Source organism: Cornus florida, unplaced genomic scaffold (genome assembly GCF_030987335.1).
Source record: "Cornus florida cultivar Cherokee Brave unplaced genomic scaffold, ASM3098733v1 CherokeeBrave_3.0.0_Hap2_Chr01, whole genome shotgun sequence".
NCBI classification, from domain to species: Eukaryota; Viridiplantae; Streptophyta; class Magnoliopsida; order Cornales; family Cornaceae; genus Cornus; species Cornus florida.
In genome coordinates, this window is record NW_026775571.1 from 18,746,636 (window position 1) to 18,763,345 (window position 16,710).

Below are 16,710 nucleotides of genomic sequence, written 5' to 3' on the forward strand. Positions count from 1 at the left end.
TAGCCAGACACGTACCCTCGAGCTCTATTCTTGTTCACCAAATCTGTCGCCAGTTAAGCAAACCCATTAGTAACTTTTCAAAGATAATCAACAAATGCTCCAAGAACAATATAAATGCATACATACAGTTCTAAGTCCCTCAATAACTTCAAACTATAATAAAAATTCAGAAATTCTCTGAAAGATCTTCAATAACATCCTAATAATGCGTATGTGTATCACAGAAAGGCTAAGAACCTTTAATCTTTTCTATGTATCTGTTTTTTTTTTTTTCCCAATTATAAGACCCTATAGGCCTAGAAATACTTCTCCAAGTCTTAGAATGACTAGAAACGAATCTGAAAACTTTGGATGAGTTTTGGATTGTTCAAAAATAATTCGAACTTAAAGACGTCATATTTCCAATCTAGCCTATAAGACCACCAGTAGACAATTATGAGCATTAATGCTCCACTTTCTAGAGTGTTATCTTGTATTTAAAGTTGGACATTCTTCAAAAGTTTGAGAAATAATCTGACTTGTAGGCTTAGTTGAGGGCCAAATAAAGACGAAATTGATCGACTAATATACTGTAAGAAAACATATTGAATTACTTTTTGGATTTCTTTTACAGGTAATAATAGCGAAATTCATCTTTGATAGTGATAAAATTCATTAAAGAACATGCAACGGACCCTCCTCATCCCCTAACTACAAATGTAGGCTAAGCGATGTAATCTTCATATATCTCTATATTACATCCACAAATTGAAGATTGTGCCAGAATATTATCCAAAGCAAAAATATCATTAAATAATATCATAGCACCTACTAACTACTGTGCGTGGAACAAGCTATATCCATAAATACAGATGAGCAAAGTCATAAACTGAAGTGGTCTTTCATTGCAAAGATATTTTCTCAAGTCAGGTACCGCTTACAACGGGAGCAATAATGGCAATCCGAAAAAAAACCCCAATACTTAGTTGGGCTAGACGATAGTAAAATTGATATAACTGCTATAAATGGTCCGATACTGAAGAAACGAGGATCTACTTTAGATAGAAGAAGGTTCTCATTGTTGTACCGTACAGAGGTGCCTCTTAATAGAACCGGGCGAGTTGGCTTTTAACGATTGAATAGGAGAGGGGATTTACCCCACTTAGAACAGACGGGAAAAAGAAGCGTATTGAAGTTTGATTTTGACCTAACACAAACCAATCAATCTTAGCTTATGAACGGCATACTCGGATATTTAACCTCACTACTTTTGAAGATGAGAAAACAAACCAATCTGGTCAACCTTGTCTAATGAGTGGCGTAGCATGAAAAGACAATACAATGTAGAATTACATCTACACAATTCTTCAAACGGCATTGATCTTGTAATTATAATGGCGCCCCAGGTTTTAGAGTTTAATAAATATCACATCATAAACACTGAATTTTCGTGCTAAAAATTTTAACTACTTTTCAAGATTATAATGTACAGTTGTTTAAAAATAATAAGATTACCCTAACGCTAAATCAGAGAAAATTTGGCCTCAAATCCACCCACAAAAATACAAAGAGAAAATGTGGGAAATTACAAAGGGCAACATTGGCGCCCTATATATCCACATATAGGCACATTGCTCAAGAAAAGGAAGCAAGGTGGAAGGATACAAAAGATCAATCGAAAATTTAAATTACAAAAATTAATGCTAATGACCGTTTATACAGAAGCAAGAGTTACTCAAGCTCAAAGCATCAAAAAAAAAAAAAACAACACTAAATGAAGGTGATGTCTGCGACCACATTGCGAAAGCATGATGTCACCCAGCCCTCGAACTGTACAGTATCCTCTCCCAGCATTCCGAAAACCAGTCATCTGCATTCTGATGGTTCACTTCTTTTGAGGAATTAAGTTCCTTTCGTAGCACGAGCACGCGTGTGAGTCATAATAACCAATGGTGAGAAGAATTCTCAATGCCGGATATGATTCTTGAAAAAAAATTTAAGACCTATCTACAGCCATTTCTGGTGAAGAATTGTGAGGTATCAACGGACAGTCCTCTCCGCCGATATGTCTACCGTCTGAAGTATTATGGAAACTACCCGAACAGCTTCTAGGAGCAGCAGCTGGTTCCACATCTGTATGGTTTTCCTCATCTGAACTGCTACTGTTATCAGAATAGCTTATGGATGCAGTATGTCTCTCCTCTGGGTGCTTTACATCATCCGAACTCTTGTTTGAGTCTGGACAGCGAGGAAAAATATGCACGGCACTTGCTGTTTTCTTGCATGGTAATACTGCCTGACTTAGCGTGGAGCACAAGGCAGCAAATACACTCTCCTTTGACTTTGTGCTTTTACCCAATCGTTGCTTCTTTACCCGCTCAGGCTCCTCTTTTGAAAGCAATTTTCGTTTTAACTTGAGGGATTCGACTGTTCCCTCATCTCCACCAAAGGGTTCCAACTGTTTCCTAGGTGGTGGCTTGTAGTCTTCATCATCCTCATCATCATCATAGTCAACAAGTCCACCAGATCTCGCACTACTAAAGTGAAACAAAACACAAAATATAGCATACTACTGTGAATAGTGTTGATAAATATTGTAAAGAGAGGAAATTACAATACCTTAATGATGGGACATTTGAAGCACATCCATTGGGTACAACAGGCAGAGATTGTACTCTATGTGCATTTGACACAGATGCAGATGCAGAATCTTCTTCATCACTGATTAAGAACTAGAATCAGAAGCTGTTCACTAGGAAACTTACACAAAAAATTTCTATCATCGATAAAACACACGCACCTGTCCTCATTGAAGTAGTCTTCCTCTTCTTTCTCGAGAGAACGCTCATCCATACGTTTTCTGGGGTCTAACACATTGATGGTGCTTTTCACTCCAGTATTCTCTAGGGACTGCACATTCACTCATTAAAAACAGTTGATTTCTGAATCCGAAAGTGAGAATTCAGGAAAGAACAGAGGATACCTGCTCGTATTTAACTTTTAAAGACTGGATTGAAGCTAAATTATCAAACTTGGCCAACTGATCCCAGAATGAATCAATTAAATATTTCAGTAATATCTTCAAGTTCTCCTGTATGAAACAAACTCATCAGGAGAATATTTCCAGTTATATCCAATCAAATGCAACATACGACAATGTGACGTATATGAGAACCTTCCGGATATACTCAAAGAGCTCAAGAACTGCAGAGTTCAACAGATTATAACGATTGCCATTGTCCACCAAAGCATCCACAATTGGTTTCAAAAGGTTGTTCTTCACAATATGATTCATCAAATGCTCATCCTGCGCAATACCACAATAGTACGTTACCTCTAAATAAATATATAGCCCCAAAGAACACTAGTTAAAACAGATAACTAGATAAGGTCCATGATAGGACTAGAAATTGACTAGTATATAATTCATAAAAAAGTTGCATTCAAAATTTACAAATTTACAGGATGCATCTGTAAAACTGAAAAAACCTAAGAAAAATACACAGCTGAACTTGCAGGAATTGATTTCTTCCATGGAAGTTCAATGACTTCAAGATCTAAAAAATCACAGGATACACCTGTAAACCTGAAAAAACCTAAGGCTGCATTTGGCTGCATAGAATTGAAGCTTTGGAATTGGAATTGGTGGAATTGGAAGAAAAAAATAATTCAATTTTGTGAGTTACTTTTCTCCAATTCCACCAATTCCAATTCCAAGGCTCCGATTCCATGCAGCCGAACATAGCCTAAGGAAAATGCACAGCTGAACTTGCAGGAATTGATTTCTTCCATGAAAGTTTGATGACCCACTCCTGCAGGTTATGTATGCAACATAACACCACTACTTATTTTGTTGTGTCACAAAAATGTGTTTTTAGCTGATTTTCCAGTAAAAATAAGAATAATAAGAACAAGAATAGACTTTGCAAGATCTACATTAAAGTGTCAGTAAACCAGTTCAATTACATGTTAATGCCTTCTGGTTAAATATGAAACATAATACCTAGGTGGCATTATGGCAGGTTTTTTAAAAAAAAAATAGATAAAAACAAAAACAAAATTATTTCAAGGAAAAATTAAGTCGAACCTATGAGACAATATGAATTTACCCTAAGTGGCATAAAGGCCCTACTCTACATCGAATCGGCATTCTCCTAACCAGAATTATGTCATCACATTTAATCTATGAGACAACATACAGTAAGTTTATAGTATCTGACAAACAAAATCACTGTCTTGGCGTCTTGTTCTATGTATCAAAACGACACTCATTCCTAGTAACATTGTACTTGAATATAGCTTTCACTAAGTGAAGTTACCAAGCAAGAGGCAGTTCAAAGATAAATTAACATCTCAGATAAACCAACTCAACCTAAGAAATAATACGCCAGTTATTATAGTCATTTATACATTTAACAATGTATTGATTACTACATTCTACTGGAATTCACTATTCTGTAAATATGGTAATTAACCAACAAAAGGCGGTCAAGATATCAATTGACACCTCAGTTAAACCAACTCAACCTAAGAAATAATACGCCAGTTATTATAGTCATTTATACATTTAACAATGTATTGATTACTGCATTCTACTGGAATCCACTATTCTGTAAATAAGGTAATTAACCAACAAAAGGCGGTCAAGATATGAATTGACACCTCAGTTAAACCAACTTCATTTGACACCCAATCACTGCCGTACTTCACTTTCATAACTAATTACTTTCCACAACAAACCTCCACAACTACTTAATCCCCTTCGCAAAAACATTATAAAAACAAAAACAAAGGAAGGACCCAAAAGAAAATGGTGGGCAAATATTTTCCAATCAACAAAATGATATTTTAAACTCATTCCCTAGCCTTCCCCATACAACAAAGTAACTTTTTTAATGAAGTTCTAACTCTTCCCAACAAAAGCACAAATAATAAACAGAGACACGAAATACACCAGAATTTTACCCGAATTTGGTAGTTCAACCATCATTTCTCATCTTCTGTTCGTATTTTCTATCAAAGCCCAAGACTTTATTGAACAACTCTCTAAATGATCTCCAATAATGTTTTTGAACTTGATCCATATATAGAATGCTATTTCAGCTCACTAAATGAGTTCAACAGCTTTAAAAATAAATTCCTATTACAGACTAAGGTGTTATTTATGTGTGTAATTAAATGAAGTTTCTTAGTTCTTATTTACTTGTAACAGTGCTCCATAAATTTATGAGTTCCTCTTCTTTTCATACTTAATAGATTGATAAACAATATATCTACATAAATACCATTTTTTCATTCCACTCTATCCAAAGTCATAGCCTAAGTCAAACCAAATGTTAACATATCCTTAGTAATTCTACCCACGTTAACTTTGGTTTTTCTCTTCCCCTGGCATTACCCTACATTTCTGAAAAATATCATATCTACAGTATTTCTAAAAATAACCTTTTTGAATTGATAATGAATATGATGTAAAATCATTTTGTTTTTGTAATGATTCAAAGGGTTTTATTTTCTTATGATAACCCATTTATTTAAATCAGTAGCTTCATAACACGTTGATATATTCTACTTCACTATCTTTTGGTATTATTCTAGACCATCTAACCTGATATAAATCGCATTGAAGCGGAAGCTGAATCAGTTGCAGGCTATAATGTAGATTACGCTCGGGGTGCAATCCTTAATAGTTCACTGTTGGTGGATTTCCCAAGAACAAGAAGAAAAGAGGGGGTCTGTTGAATTTCATTTTTACAAAAGAAGAAAAATATAGGATTAAGTGTTGACATTATGGGCGTACAATGGGAATTGAACCCGTGCATGGTATTCACAATCCACTGCCTTGATCCATACCAACAGATACAAAGAGACCTGCCAACAGTGAAAATTACCTTTAAAATAAATAATTTCCCTTGATTCATTCAGGCATTCGGAAGTTTCTTACAAGTTAAATTGAAATGAAAATATTCCCTTCGCTCCAAAATAAACCTTTATTGCAATATTAAGAAAAGCAAGATGATCTGCAAGTACGAAACATGGGTTGTGTGATTATCTGTAAAATATGTATGCTCGTCACAAAGAGGATAACTCACAAGAATAATGTGAATTTTTAATAACATTATCAATATTATAAAATGACAATTTTAAACTGGAAATAACGAGAAACTGTGTTTTTATTTCTTTTATCAAATTTTTTTTTTTTTTAATATGTAAAATTGTATAAAAGCGCTCAAAAGGGAAGCGAATCCCAAGAGAAGAACACAAGGCCACAAAGGACCTAAGCCTTCAAAGAGGCCAAAAACTCTACAATCTCCTCTAAAGATCTATAATCTCTCCCTGAAACCCAACAAAAAAGAGTGGAAAGAATAGAGAATTTAAGAATAGAAATCGACATCTCCTGCCCATCAAAAATTCTCCTATTCCTCTCTAGCCAAATGCACCACCACACACACAGAGGCGTAGCCCTCCAAGCATCCCGAATGTGAGCTCCCACAAAGCAACCACTCCAGGCCTCAATCAACCCTCTAACGGATCTAGGCATGACCCATGGAAACCCAAACAAGCCAATCATCAAATCCCAGCAGTCTCTAGCAATTATCAATTCTTATTTGATTGGTTTCATTGTTGCCATTATATATCAAGAAACTTGTTTCTTGACTATTTTCTTCTACAAAAAATGTGTATTGATTCTGGGGATATTAATGATGCAAAGAAGGATATCTATCTACATCTTTCCATAGAAAAATTAATAAAATTATGTAATTTAAAGATTAATCTAACATTTGTTTTTTTAATATTTGCAATTTTTTTTTTGGAAATTCTAATTGATAACTTTGTTTGTTAGCACTAATATTTATGCCTGGAGTTGCTTTTTTTCCCTCTTTTGCAAGTCTTTCAGATCAATTTCTAATTGCACTTATTCTCCCAATTAGATAATTCATTTTTCTCTGGAAGGAAAAAATTATCCAATTCATAGAATGAGTTTAATTATATGATTTGATCGGAGAATCTTTTCTTTTTCAGTTTCACTCATTTCATCTACTTCAAAAAAAAATTATGCAGTTGTAAATTTTTGAGCAGTAGTATGAAGGTAAATGGTTCAGTAGTATGAACAAAATTAGTCAACAATATTGAGCAGTAGTATGAAGGTAAATGGTTCAGTAGAAAGAACATAACCAAAAAATATGCAGTTGTAAATTTTTGCACAGTCGAAAACCAAGAGAATAAGAAAGAGGTAACTACCCATAGCTTGTACAGACTGAACCAAAGTGCTGCCCACAAAAAGTGGCTGCACTGATACTCAAACATGCAGAGTAAATCTATATGAGAATATAGGGAAGTTATGCAAGTGAAGAGAGCATATATCATCTCCCAGTCACAGAAGTCAGTTGTCAAAAATTAGGAGAAAGAGCACTCGAGTCACTCAAGTGAGATATTGTTTTAAGCAATTTCGTGCTTTCAACATAAATTACCTCCCTAAGAACAGATATAATTAATAAATGTATCTGTCAAAGTGGTACTGCCCAATCCCCACCTGAAATAAAAGTTGCTACCAAACTTTCATAAAAATATGTAATCCAGTACGTAATAACCAATTTTGTTACCCAAATGGGAAAAAGAAAAATTAATTTACTCCAGGTAAATCAAATAAATGAGCTCTATTCACCCTAGGACCAATATGTTATCCTTAATGACAATATGAATTGCAACTCCGAGAACCACAATGTTATCCTGACAATATGAATTGCAACTCCGAGAATCACAATGTTATCCTTAATATGACAATAAAAATTGCAACTCTGAGAACCACAATTCTTCTCCAGAGATTAACTAATCATCAAACACAATTACTTACATTACGGGAGATAAGAGTTCGAACAAATCGAACAGCAGCAACCACAAGGTATCTTTCCCTTCTTTGAGTCAGAAACAAAACTTTATCTATCACGTTATTGGAGAGAAAGTTGCACCTGCAAACAGAAAAGGAAATGCAAACTGTCAGAAACTACACGGATAGCAGCACCAGAACAAAATTGACTATCAAAAAATGCACATAAGATTACTTTATTCTATATGGGTCGTGCAAAATACAAAAGTTTAGCAGTTCACAAATGTTCAAAAGTATTTCAGGCTTTGCTTTGGCTTGAATCTCAGTGCATCTGCCAGAGCATGCAGATCTACTGACCGAGTGAGCAACACCATCTGAAGGACATGATGATGTTATAACATCAATTAATTGACCCAAGTGCTTCTCATAGAAAATCTCAATGATAGTATCTTTCTGCAACAAAAACCAAATAAATCAAACACTCAATATATACAAGAAACTCAAACAGAGCAGCAAGTTAAGACTAAATAATATGAAAATAATAATAATAATAATGTTACATGCAAACTTTAAAATAATTTTTCCAATTTATTCAACAGAAAATAAGTAAAAAAAGAATATCCATAATGATAGACATGCATAATAAACTCAAAACATGCTGCAGGCTCAAAATGCAAAAATATCATATAACATATCACTAAAAGCTTTTCGATGATCAACAAATAATGTGCCGCCTACAGCACCAATTAATTATATGTCAATGACAATGAAAGAAAGTGAGTCTCGGCATAAACATCAATGATCAAATCTATCAAAAGAGGGTGGGAAGTTGGGTGATTCGTCAAGGAGGGAAGTTGGGACCCGGTGATAGAGCGTTTCGATAGAAGGTTGGCTGGGTGGAAAACGCAATATCTTTCGAAGGAAGCGAAAGTTTCTTTGGTGAAGAGTACTAACATAGGGGAAACGATAAAGAACAGGGTTAAACCCTGGAATTCACAAAGAACACACTCACAAGAGAGAAACTGAAATTATATTGATGCTAATGATGTCTGCACTTACATCTCTTGCCTTTATATAGGCAAGTCAAAAATAAAATAAAAAAAGAAAGCATGTGTGAAATAATATTAAAGGGAAAATCTGAGATTTGATGGAGCAGATCCTCCTTAAATCTTGCAATGGAGAATAATATCTTCTATTGTTGGCAACTTCACCAAATCTTATTTATTTATTTTCTGAATCCTCCTTAATTCTTGGAATGGAGAATAATATCTTCTATTCTCCTTACCTTTTCAGCCTCCCCGATTTACGATGATTTTGTATGCTCAGATAATCGTGAGCGAGCTGTTCTACATCAATATCCCCTGCGTAAAAAGAACTAGTCCCTAAGTTACCCGAATCTGGCGGGTAATATTCATGTATGTCAGCCACATTGGAGGTAGAAGAAATGGCCATGTAAATCAATCGCATAGTTACATATTTTGCATCCTACATCAATAGTGCAGCTATCAAATGTAGACAATCACTTCAAAATCCTCATCCCTGTTTTTTCTCAGATGCTCGAGAACAATCAGAATTCATGCTCAAAAAGCCCATTCAGAGCAATGATGGTGGTTTAATTTCACCTAGTGAGGATGAGGTGATGATAGTGGTGAGAATGAGATGGCGCGCTGCAGGAAGATATGGTTACGGTTATGGTGGTGTTCTGGTAGTGGAGTTGGTTATGGAAGTGATCATGGACTAAGGGGGAGTTTGGGATGTGCCTGAGTTAGGAAACGCAATTCCATGTTTGCTAAACATCTGAGTCTTATTTGTCCAACAACTAGTGACGATGCAACATACTCAAGCAGATGACACATGAATCATCTAGACTCCTCATTTGTTGCACAATGCTTTGGTTGCCTTTAAGGAGATCCAACTGGTTCTAATACACTACTGCATGTATAAGTTGTCTTTGAATATATATTACATAACGGAATAATTTAACTTATAACTGTCTGGAATGTTCTGGAATGAAGTAGATCAAGTAGTACTTAGTGAATTAGTGTAACAATGTAATAATTTAACTTATAACTGTCTGGAATGTTCTGGAATGAAGTAGATCAAGTGGTACTTAGTGAATTAGTGTTAACAATGTAATAATTAAACTTAATTGTCTGGAATGTTCTTTTAATGAATTTTACTTATCAAAAAATAATAATTGTCTGGAATGTTCTGGAACGAAGTAGATCATGTGGTACTTGGTGAATTAGTGTAGAATATTTTGAATCTATGATAGTGTTTTGAAGAAATGTGTAAGTACAGATATTTGTTAAGGTTTTCTAGAATTGTTTGCTAAGAAGGTAACAAGGATTGAGTGTCATTTGCTCCCACAAAGCTCCCTAGTTGTAAAAATGTTTATAGAGAGTTAAAAATTACTTCTCCCCCACCAAAAAGTGTTGTGCCTAAGTGTTATGCCATTACAATATTTTTTTTTTGATAAGTAAAAATGTATTAGAAAGCGTTCAAAAGGGGAACGCGTCCCAAGAACTGTACAAAAACCGAAAAAAGATAAAGGGGGAGTCCTATGGACCCAAAGAACCCAAAAAGTCCACGATTTCATCTAAAGATATACAATTTCTCCCCATAACCCAACTAAAAAGAGAACAAATAATAGAAAACTTCAACGCCCCAATGGAGAATTCCTCCCCATCAAAAGATCTTCTATTCCGCTCTTTCCAAAGGCTCCACCAAACACAAAGAGGGGTCACCCTCCAATAATCGCGAGCAAGAGCCCCCACCCTTTGGCCCCTCCAAATGTCAATCAAATCGCTTGAGGTCTGGGGCATAACCCACTGGATGCCAAAAAGACCCAAAATAAGACTCCAGCAGTCAAGAGCCAAGGGGCAATGCAAAAGAAGGTGATCCACAGACTCTCCATCATTCTTGCACAGACACCAACGGTTGACTATGATTTGTCTTCTCTTTCTCAAATTATCCAGAGTCAAAATCCTACCCCAAGCTATAGTCTAAACAAAAAAGGCCCCCTAAGAGGAGCCTCCAAATGCCAAACCGTTTTCCACGGGAATTGGTACCATGAAACCCGGAGAGGCAGAGAAAGAAGGACCAGACTTGAAAAGTCCCCTGCGAAGAAGGCACCCGAGTCAAAGAAATTGAACCAGTACCATCCACCTCCTGTCTATACAAAAGGTCCAGCAAGCCAGTGACGTCATCCAACTCCCAATCCTGAAAGGATCGACAAAACCACACATCCCAAGACAACCTACCGCTATCGAGTCGATAGCAGACAACAACCAAAGCATGTCTATCAACAGCAATCCTGAACAACCTTCCTGCTGCACGGGTTTGGCTAGAAAAATGTAAAATTTTAGGCCCATGACATACAACTATCATCCACCACCGTACGTATATCACATTCAATCATACAAATGATAAGGATGCGGTTATGGACATGCTTACTCTCCCCAAGTGTAGTTTTACCTAGGTCATCCCAACAATTACCTCCAAAAAGACATAGCTATGAAGAAGCATATGACCCACCCAATTTGTGAAGTGGGAGTAAGTTCGTAGGCCTATCCAACAATGCAGGTTGGGCATTCAGAGGCTAAATATGTTCAGCAGGGCCTTGTTGGGGAAGTGGTTGTGGAGGTTTCGAGTGGATAGACCCAAGTTGTGGAGAAGGGTCATCGTCAGCAAGTTTGGGAGGACAGTGGTGGGTGGTGGTCTTTAGCTTCTAGGCAGCAAGTTGGGGTGGGTTATTCGAAGGCCATCCGGAAAGGATGGAATGAATTCTCCAAACACATCCAATTTAGGGTGAGGAGTGGGAGAGGGATCAGTTTCTAGATAGATACGTGGTGTGGGGACTGTTAGAGAGCGTCCACCTATTCGTGTCTCTATCAGATTGTTGTGGACAAGGTGTTGGTGGCCAACTACTATTACCTTGATACTTGTAGGTTGTTTTGGGATGTTAAGTTTCCGAGATCCTTCCAGGACTTGGAGCTAGGAAACATTGGTGAGTTTTTGGCCATGTTGTACTGGCAGAAGGTGGGGGATAGGGCCTCATGTTTGGTGTTGAATGGAGTCTAGTCATGGGATTTTTAAGGTTTGTTCTTTCCATAGGAGTATAATGGATGTTCCCTGTTAGGACCCATCCCACATTGTGTAGATATTGTCCGCTTTGCACTCTTTGTATTCATGATTTTCAAAACACGTCTACATAGGTGGGAGGCAATCCCCATTCCCCCATATAAGTCTCAACAACTTCTCTAGCCAGGCGATATGGGACATCACAATCACCCCCACTACAAGAGACTGCTAAACAAGGTCCACGACGTGCAAGCATACAACGGGTCAAAAAATGGGGCCAGCGGGTCGAAAGCAGAACCATAACAATAATAATTTTGATTATTTATCATTTCATCATATATTTTTATTTTTTATTTAATCATCCAACTACCAGTACCAAATTGAATTGAACCCACTGATCACATGACAAAAATAAATAATAAAAACTTTGAAATCCACAAAGGTACACAATTCCAAAAACAAATAAGACAATAAACAATGTTAAACACAAGTTGGGACTATAATCCATCAAGCTGAGAGATGAAGCTGACAAAATGTCCAATTCAAAATCAGGCTACGCTAATAAGCCAGATGATTGCCTCAAACTCAATGAAGGGCAAGCAAACCTCACAACTGAATTTCAGATTGCCACAAGCTTTACAGTCTACTTGCCAGCATAGTTAATATATGAAAAAACTTTGTCCATACAACGATGATGGCATATACCCAGGTACTCGCCTAATAGCAATGTCATGAAACAATAAAAGATAGTTTGAAATTTATTTCGGAATTCCGTTTGCAAATGGACAAAAGTTACTCAAAGAACAAAAACATGAGAAATTGAATTATAAAGACACCTGTGATCCTGATGCAGCAGACGGATCCAAAAGGTTGCGAAGAATTTCAAGAAATTGGCAATGCATGTCATCCCCAAAATCTGTTGTCATTCCTTTAACCTGGATATAGACAACCACAAAATTAATTCTTTTAGCCAAGTGAGAGAATTGGACAAGACGATTGCAAAAACTAAAAAAAATAACAAACAAAACAAGCACAAATAAACATACATATACGACTTTAAAATAAGACAACTCGCAAATAGAAATGATAGAATAGAAGCAAATTCATATGTAACAAAAAAGGCCATTAGACAGTGTTGGTTGGAAAAACTCTGCTATGGTGATGATATTGAAGGGAAGATCCTGCCAAAAAATAGCTGGACACGGATACTATAAATCTTAATTCCTCTTATTCATACTACTACTTCAAAATGAATAATAAATGAAAATGTAACTTTATTTAAAACCCTAATAATAATATCCTTTCTCTCCCACTTCACAACTTGGAATGCACCACTTTTATAAAAAGATGACTGCTCTCACTTCCTTAATTGAGGATGCAAGGAGGGACACGCGCGGAGCTTCACATGGGCCAGGGGGCTGTGAACCCCCAAAATTTTTCAAAACTGCTACATATGCAAAATCCAGACTTGCCTCCCCCCAGCACACAAAATAAAATAGAACTTCTATTGAACCTTAGTTGGCTTAAATTTCTCAAGCCCGATAGGGATTATATGTTATTACATATACATGTATATACAATACACAGATATAATATTGTAGTATTATGTACAATTTTATGGATCCACTTCCGATCCATAGTTCTGACATGAACTGAAAGAACTTGTTTTCACCAGATATAATATTATAGTATTAATATATATTATCTGGGTTGCCTAAATAATCGAAATTATTGAATTCGTATAAATGATTGTTTTTGGTTGCCTAATCAAATGATATGTCTGTGAAGAGATTATGTATGTCATATTAACGAATTTAAGGAAGGCCTTTCTACAAAATAATATTGGCACTTATGTAATGTAATTTTTTTATTGTTCTCCTTCAAGAAAATGCATTTAAGTTAGATCAAGAATTTAATGTGATAGTGTCCAAGTAAGGATCAAAGGATGAAAATGGAGAAAAAGATGGTAGAACGTGTATATCAAGAATTTACTAGTACAAAGCACTAGGATAAACATAGTTATAACCGAGGAGATATGAGGAAGATCAAAGGTGAGAGAGAGATAGAGAAATAGTTTAAAATAAGCTAAATTTAAACCGTATGTAAAACAAAATTAAGCGTAGCTAGTAAATAAGAAATTTTAAATGTTGAGTTCTTGAAACCTTTTTTTTTTTTCAACTTCTCGGCCTGAAATAAAATATGAGCTAACTAAATATTTAAAAAAAATCAAGTTTTAGGGTCTAAAGTAAAGTAAAAGGAAAATTTTTGACCCGGTTTTTTTGCTTGTGGGTTGCGGACCCTATTTAGTACTCTCTTGTAGCCCGATATATAAGGGCACTTAGGGTTTGGAGTGGAATTATTTTGTAACACTGAAAATCAGAGAGAGAGAATGAGAGCAAGAGCTAGGGTTTGGAGGCTGAAAATTGTACTCTCCTATTTTTCGCATAGCGAAAACTTTTGTCCGATCTCCACCGTGGATGTAGGCTTTGCCGAACTACGCTAAATCTTTGTGTTCTTTGTGTGTGGAGTGATTACTTTTCTGCCCTGTTTTTTTATTTGTTCTTGAGTTCGCTGCGTTTGTCGTAAAAAAGGATTTCTCGAATCGCCCATTGGATTGAAAGTCCTGGAAAGTTCCCATCACCTCATCCTAACCACACCCCAGCTTTCCAAAAGGAACCTCAAAGTGAAACCGTCTGGACCTGGAACTTTGTCTCCATTACAGCTCTTCAACGCTATCAGCACTTCCTCTTCAAAGAAAGGCCTCTCCAACCCCTCCCAGTCCAACTCAGATATCAAGTCAAAATGCAAACCTCCAAGACGAGACCTCCAACTGAAAGTCTCAGTTTACAGTCTCTGGTAATACAAAGCAATCCCCCTATGGACCTCCTCCTCTCTACATAGCTGAACACCATCAACATGAATCCGCGTAATATGGTTGCCCACTCCTATGGGCGTTGTCAAGCCTGTGGAAGAATCTCGTATTACGATCCCCCTCGTTCAGCCACAACGCCCGTGACTTTTGACGCCATGAAATCTCCTCAACCTCCGCCTGACACACTGCTCTATGCACCCCCTCTATACTGCCCATCCCCTCCAACGGATCAATCTCTGAAAGAACCATATTCTTCCTCCATTCCAGTTTCCCAAAAACCTCCTTGTTTTGGCTGAAATAAGGGTAGCAAACCCTACACAAACTTCCAAGCAACCACTTGATCAATCAATCAGTTTCCTTTCTTTCTTTCTTTCTTTTTTACCGTTCCTTCTGTTTTCCGTTTTACCTCTTTTCTTTTAGGTTACGTATAGTAACGAGAAACGTTTCTTGTTTTCTATTGTCAACCCCTAAAAAAGCAAAACGAAAACAAAAATCGCGTTCAATACTATGTTTTTATTTTTCTATAACAGAAAACATTTTCAATTTTTGTGAAGAAAAGAGGAAACATAAAAAAGATGTTTCTTATGTTTTCGGCACTGTAGTGTAGAAACGTTTTCACTATTGCTATTACACAGGTACTATTCATTTCAAATAAAATTCATATTATTTGTGTTATATAATAAGCTGCATATTAAATGTTAATAGAAATATATATTTTTAATATAGAATATATTAAATAGTGTACATTATTTTTTATTTGATAAAAATATATTTTAATATATAATACATTAAATAATAATGTAAATTATTTTTTGTGACAAAATAATTTTTGAAATAGAATATAATGTTATTAAATTATTATGTAGTAGATATTTTATATTATTATAAATCACATCTATATTATATTATATGTAAATATTAAATTATAATTAATTTACAATATTATAACACAGTATATATATTTTATTACATATAAGATATATTATTTAACATTTTTTATTCATAATAAATTATCATACGCTAAATATATTATATATCACATAATAAATGCATGCATCATGCATATACATGTATTTATATACATAATTGCTAGGAGTGTTTTTGTCTTGGTATATCTAATTTTGTCCGTATGATGTATTGGGTATTATTAAGATTTGTAATTTTAAATTGAATTTGTAGATTTATGGCTTTTTGATACTAATGGAAGCAATTGTCGTGTCTGAGTGGTTGGATTGCTCCCCGTGTCCAAAAGTCCGTGTTCAAGTCATCCACCCTCCCCCTCCCCCTCCCCCTCCCCTCTAATCACTAACCCCTAAAATTCTTTCTATGAAAAAAATAAAATTCAAATGAAAAGACTGAAAAATAAAATAAAAAATTTAAAGAATGTTATGTACATTTTGTAACAAATATGTATTACTAAACACTGTTATTGTTTTATGTTATCAAATTTGTGGCAAAGTGTTAATAAACATCATTTTTTTTTTTTTGGATCAGTAAAAATGTATTAGAAAGTGTTCAAGAGGGGAACGCATCCCAAGGGCTGTACAATAACCGAAAAAAGAGAAAGGGGGAGTCCTATGGACCCAAAGAACCCAAAAATTCCTATACACATCATTTTTGCTTTCTATTTTCACTCAAGAATGCAAAATCATGTTTCTACTTTCTTAAAACTGCAAATCAGAAAACGAAAACGTTACTAAACGCACCCTTATTTAGATTACAAGATCACCATCCCCCTAAAAACAAAAAAAGTAAATATATATATATATATTGGAAATGAATCCATGAAAGTCATAAAGTTCAGCAAGGCATCTCACCATCTGTTTCAAACGCAATTGATTTAATATATTACACATATTTCCTTCAATTTCAAAATATATACATGGTGATACGTCATATCTGTTTTCTTTCTTATGGCTACTGATGTACACACACGCACAAGGCTCAT

General features: G+C 35.5%; 1 protein-coding gene across 5 annotated transcripts in view; it reads right to left on the reverse strand.

The window, feature by feature from the left end:
- Positions 1-1,542: 1,542 nt before the first annotated feature.
- Positions 1,543-16,710, reverse strand: part of LOC132293356 (uncharacterized) — a 77,207-nt gene continuing 62,039 nt past the window's right edge. The window contains exons 17-24 of one of the 5 annotated variants that reach the window (XM_059790815.1): positions 12,727-12,825; positions 8,043-8,260; positions 7,835-7,949; positions 3,155-3,286; positions 2,963-3,070; positions 2,780-2,889; positions 2,599-2,700; positions 1,543-2,513 (exon numbers count right to left, since the gene is read on the reverse strand). In XM_059790815.1, the coding sequence (XP_059646798.1) occupies positions 1,976-2,513; positions 2,599-2,700; positions 2,780-2,889; positions 2,963-3,070; positions 3,155-3,286; positions 7,835-7,949; positions 8,043-8,260; positions 12,727-12,825 (1,422 nt within the window). In that variant the 3' untranslated portion in view covers positions 1,543-1,975. Of the gene's footprint in view, positions 2,517-2,598; positions 2,701-2,779; positions 2,890-2,962; positions 3,071-3,154; positions 3,287-5,595; positions 5,674-5,779; positions 5,851-5,870; positions 6,000-7,834; positions 7,950-8,042; positions 8,261-12,726; positions 12,826-16,710 lie in introns of those variants that run through there. The other 4 variants (XM_059790806.1, XR_009477827.1, XM_059790822.1 and 1 more) reach the window with 4 other exon arrangements.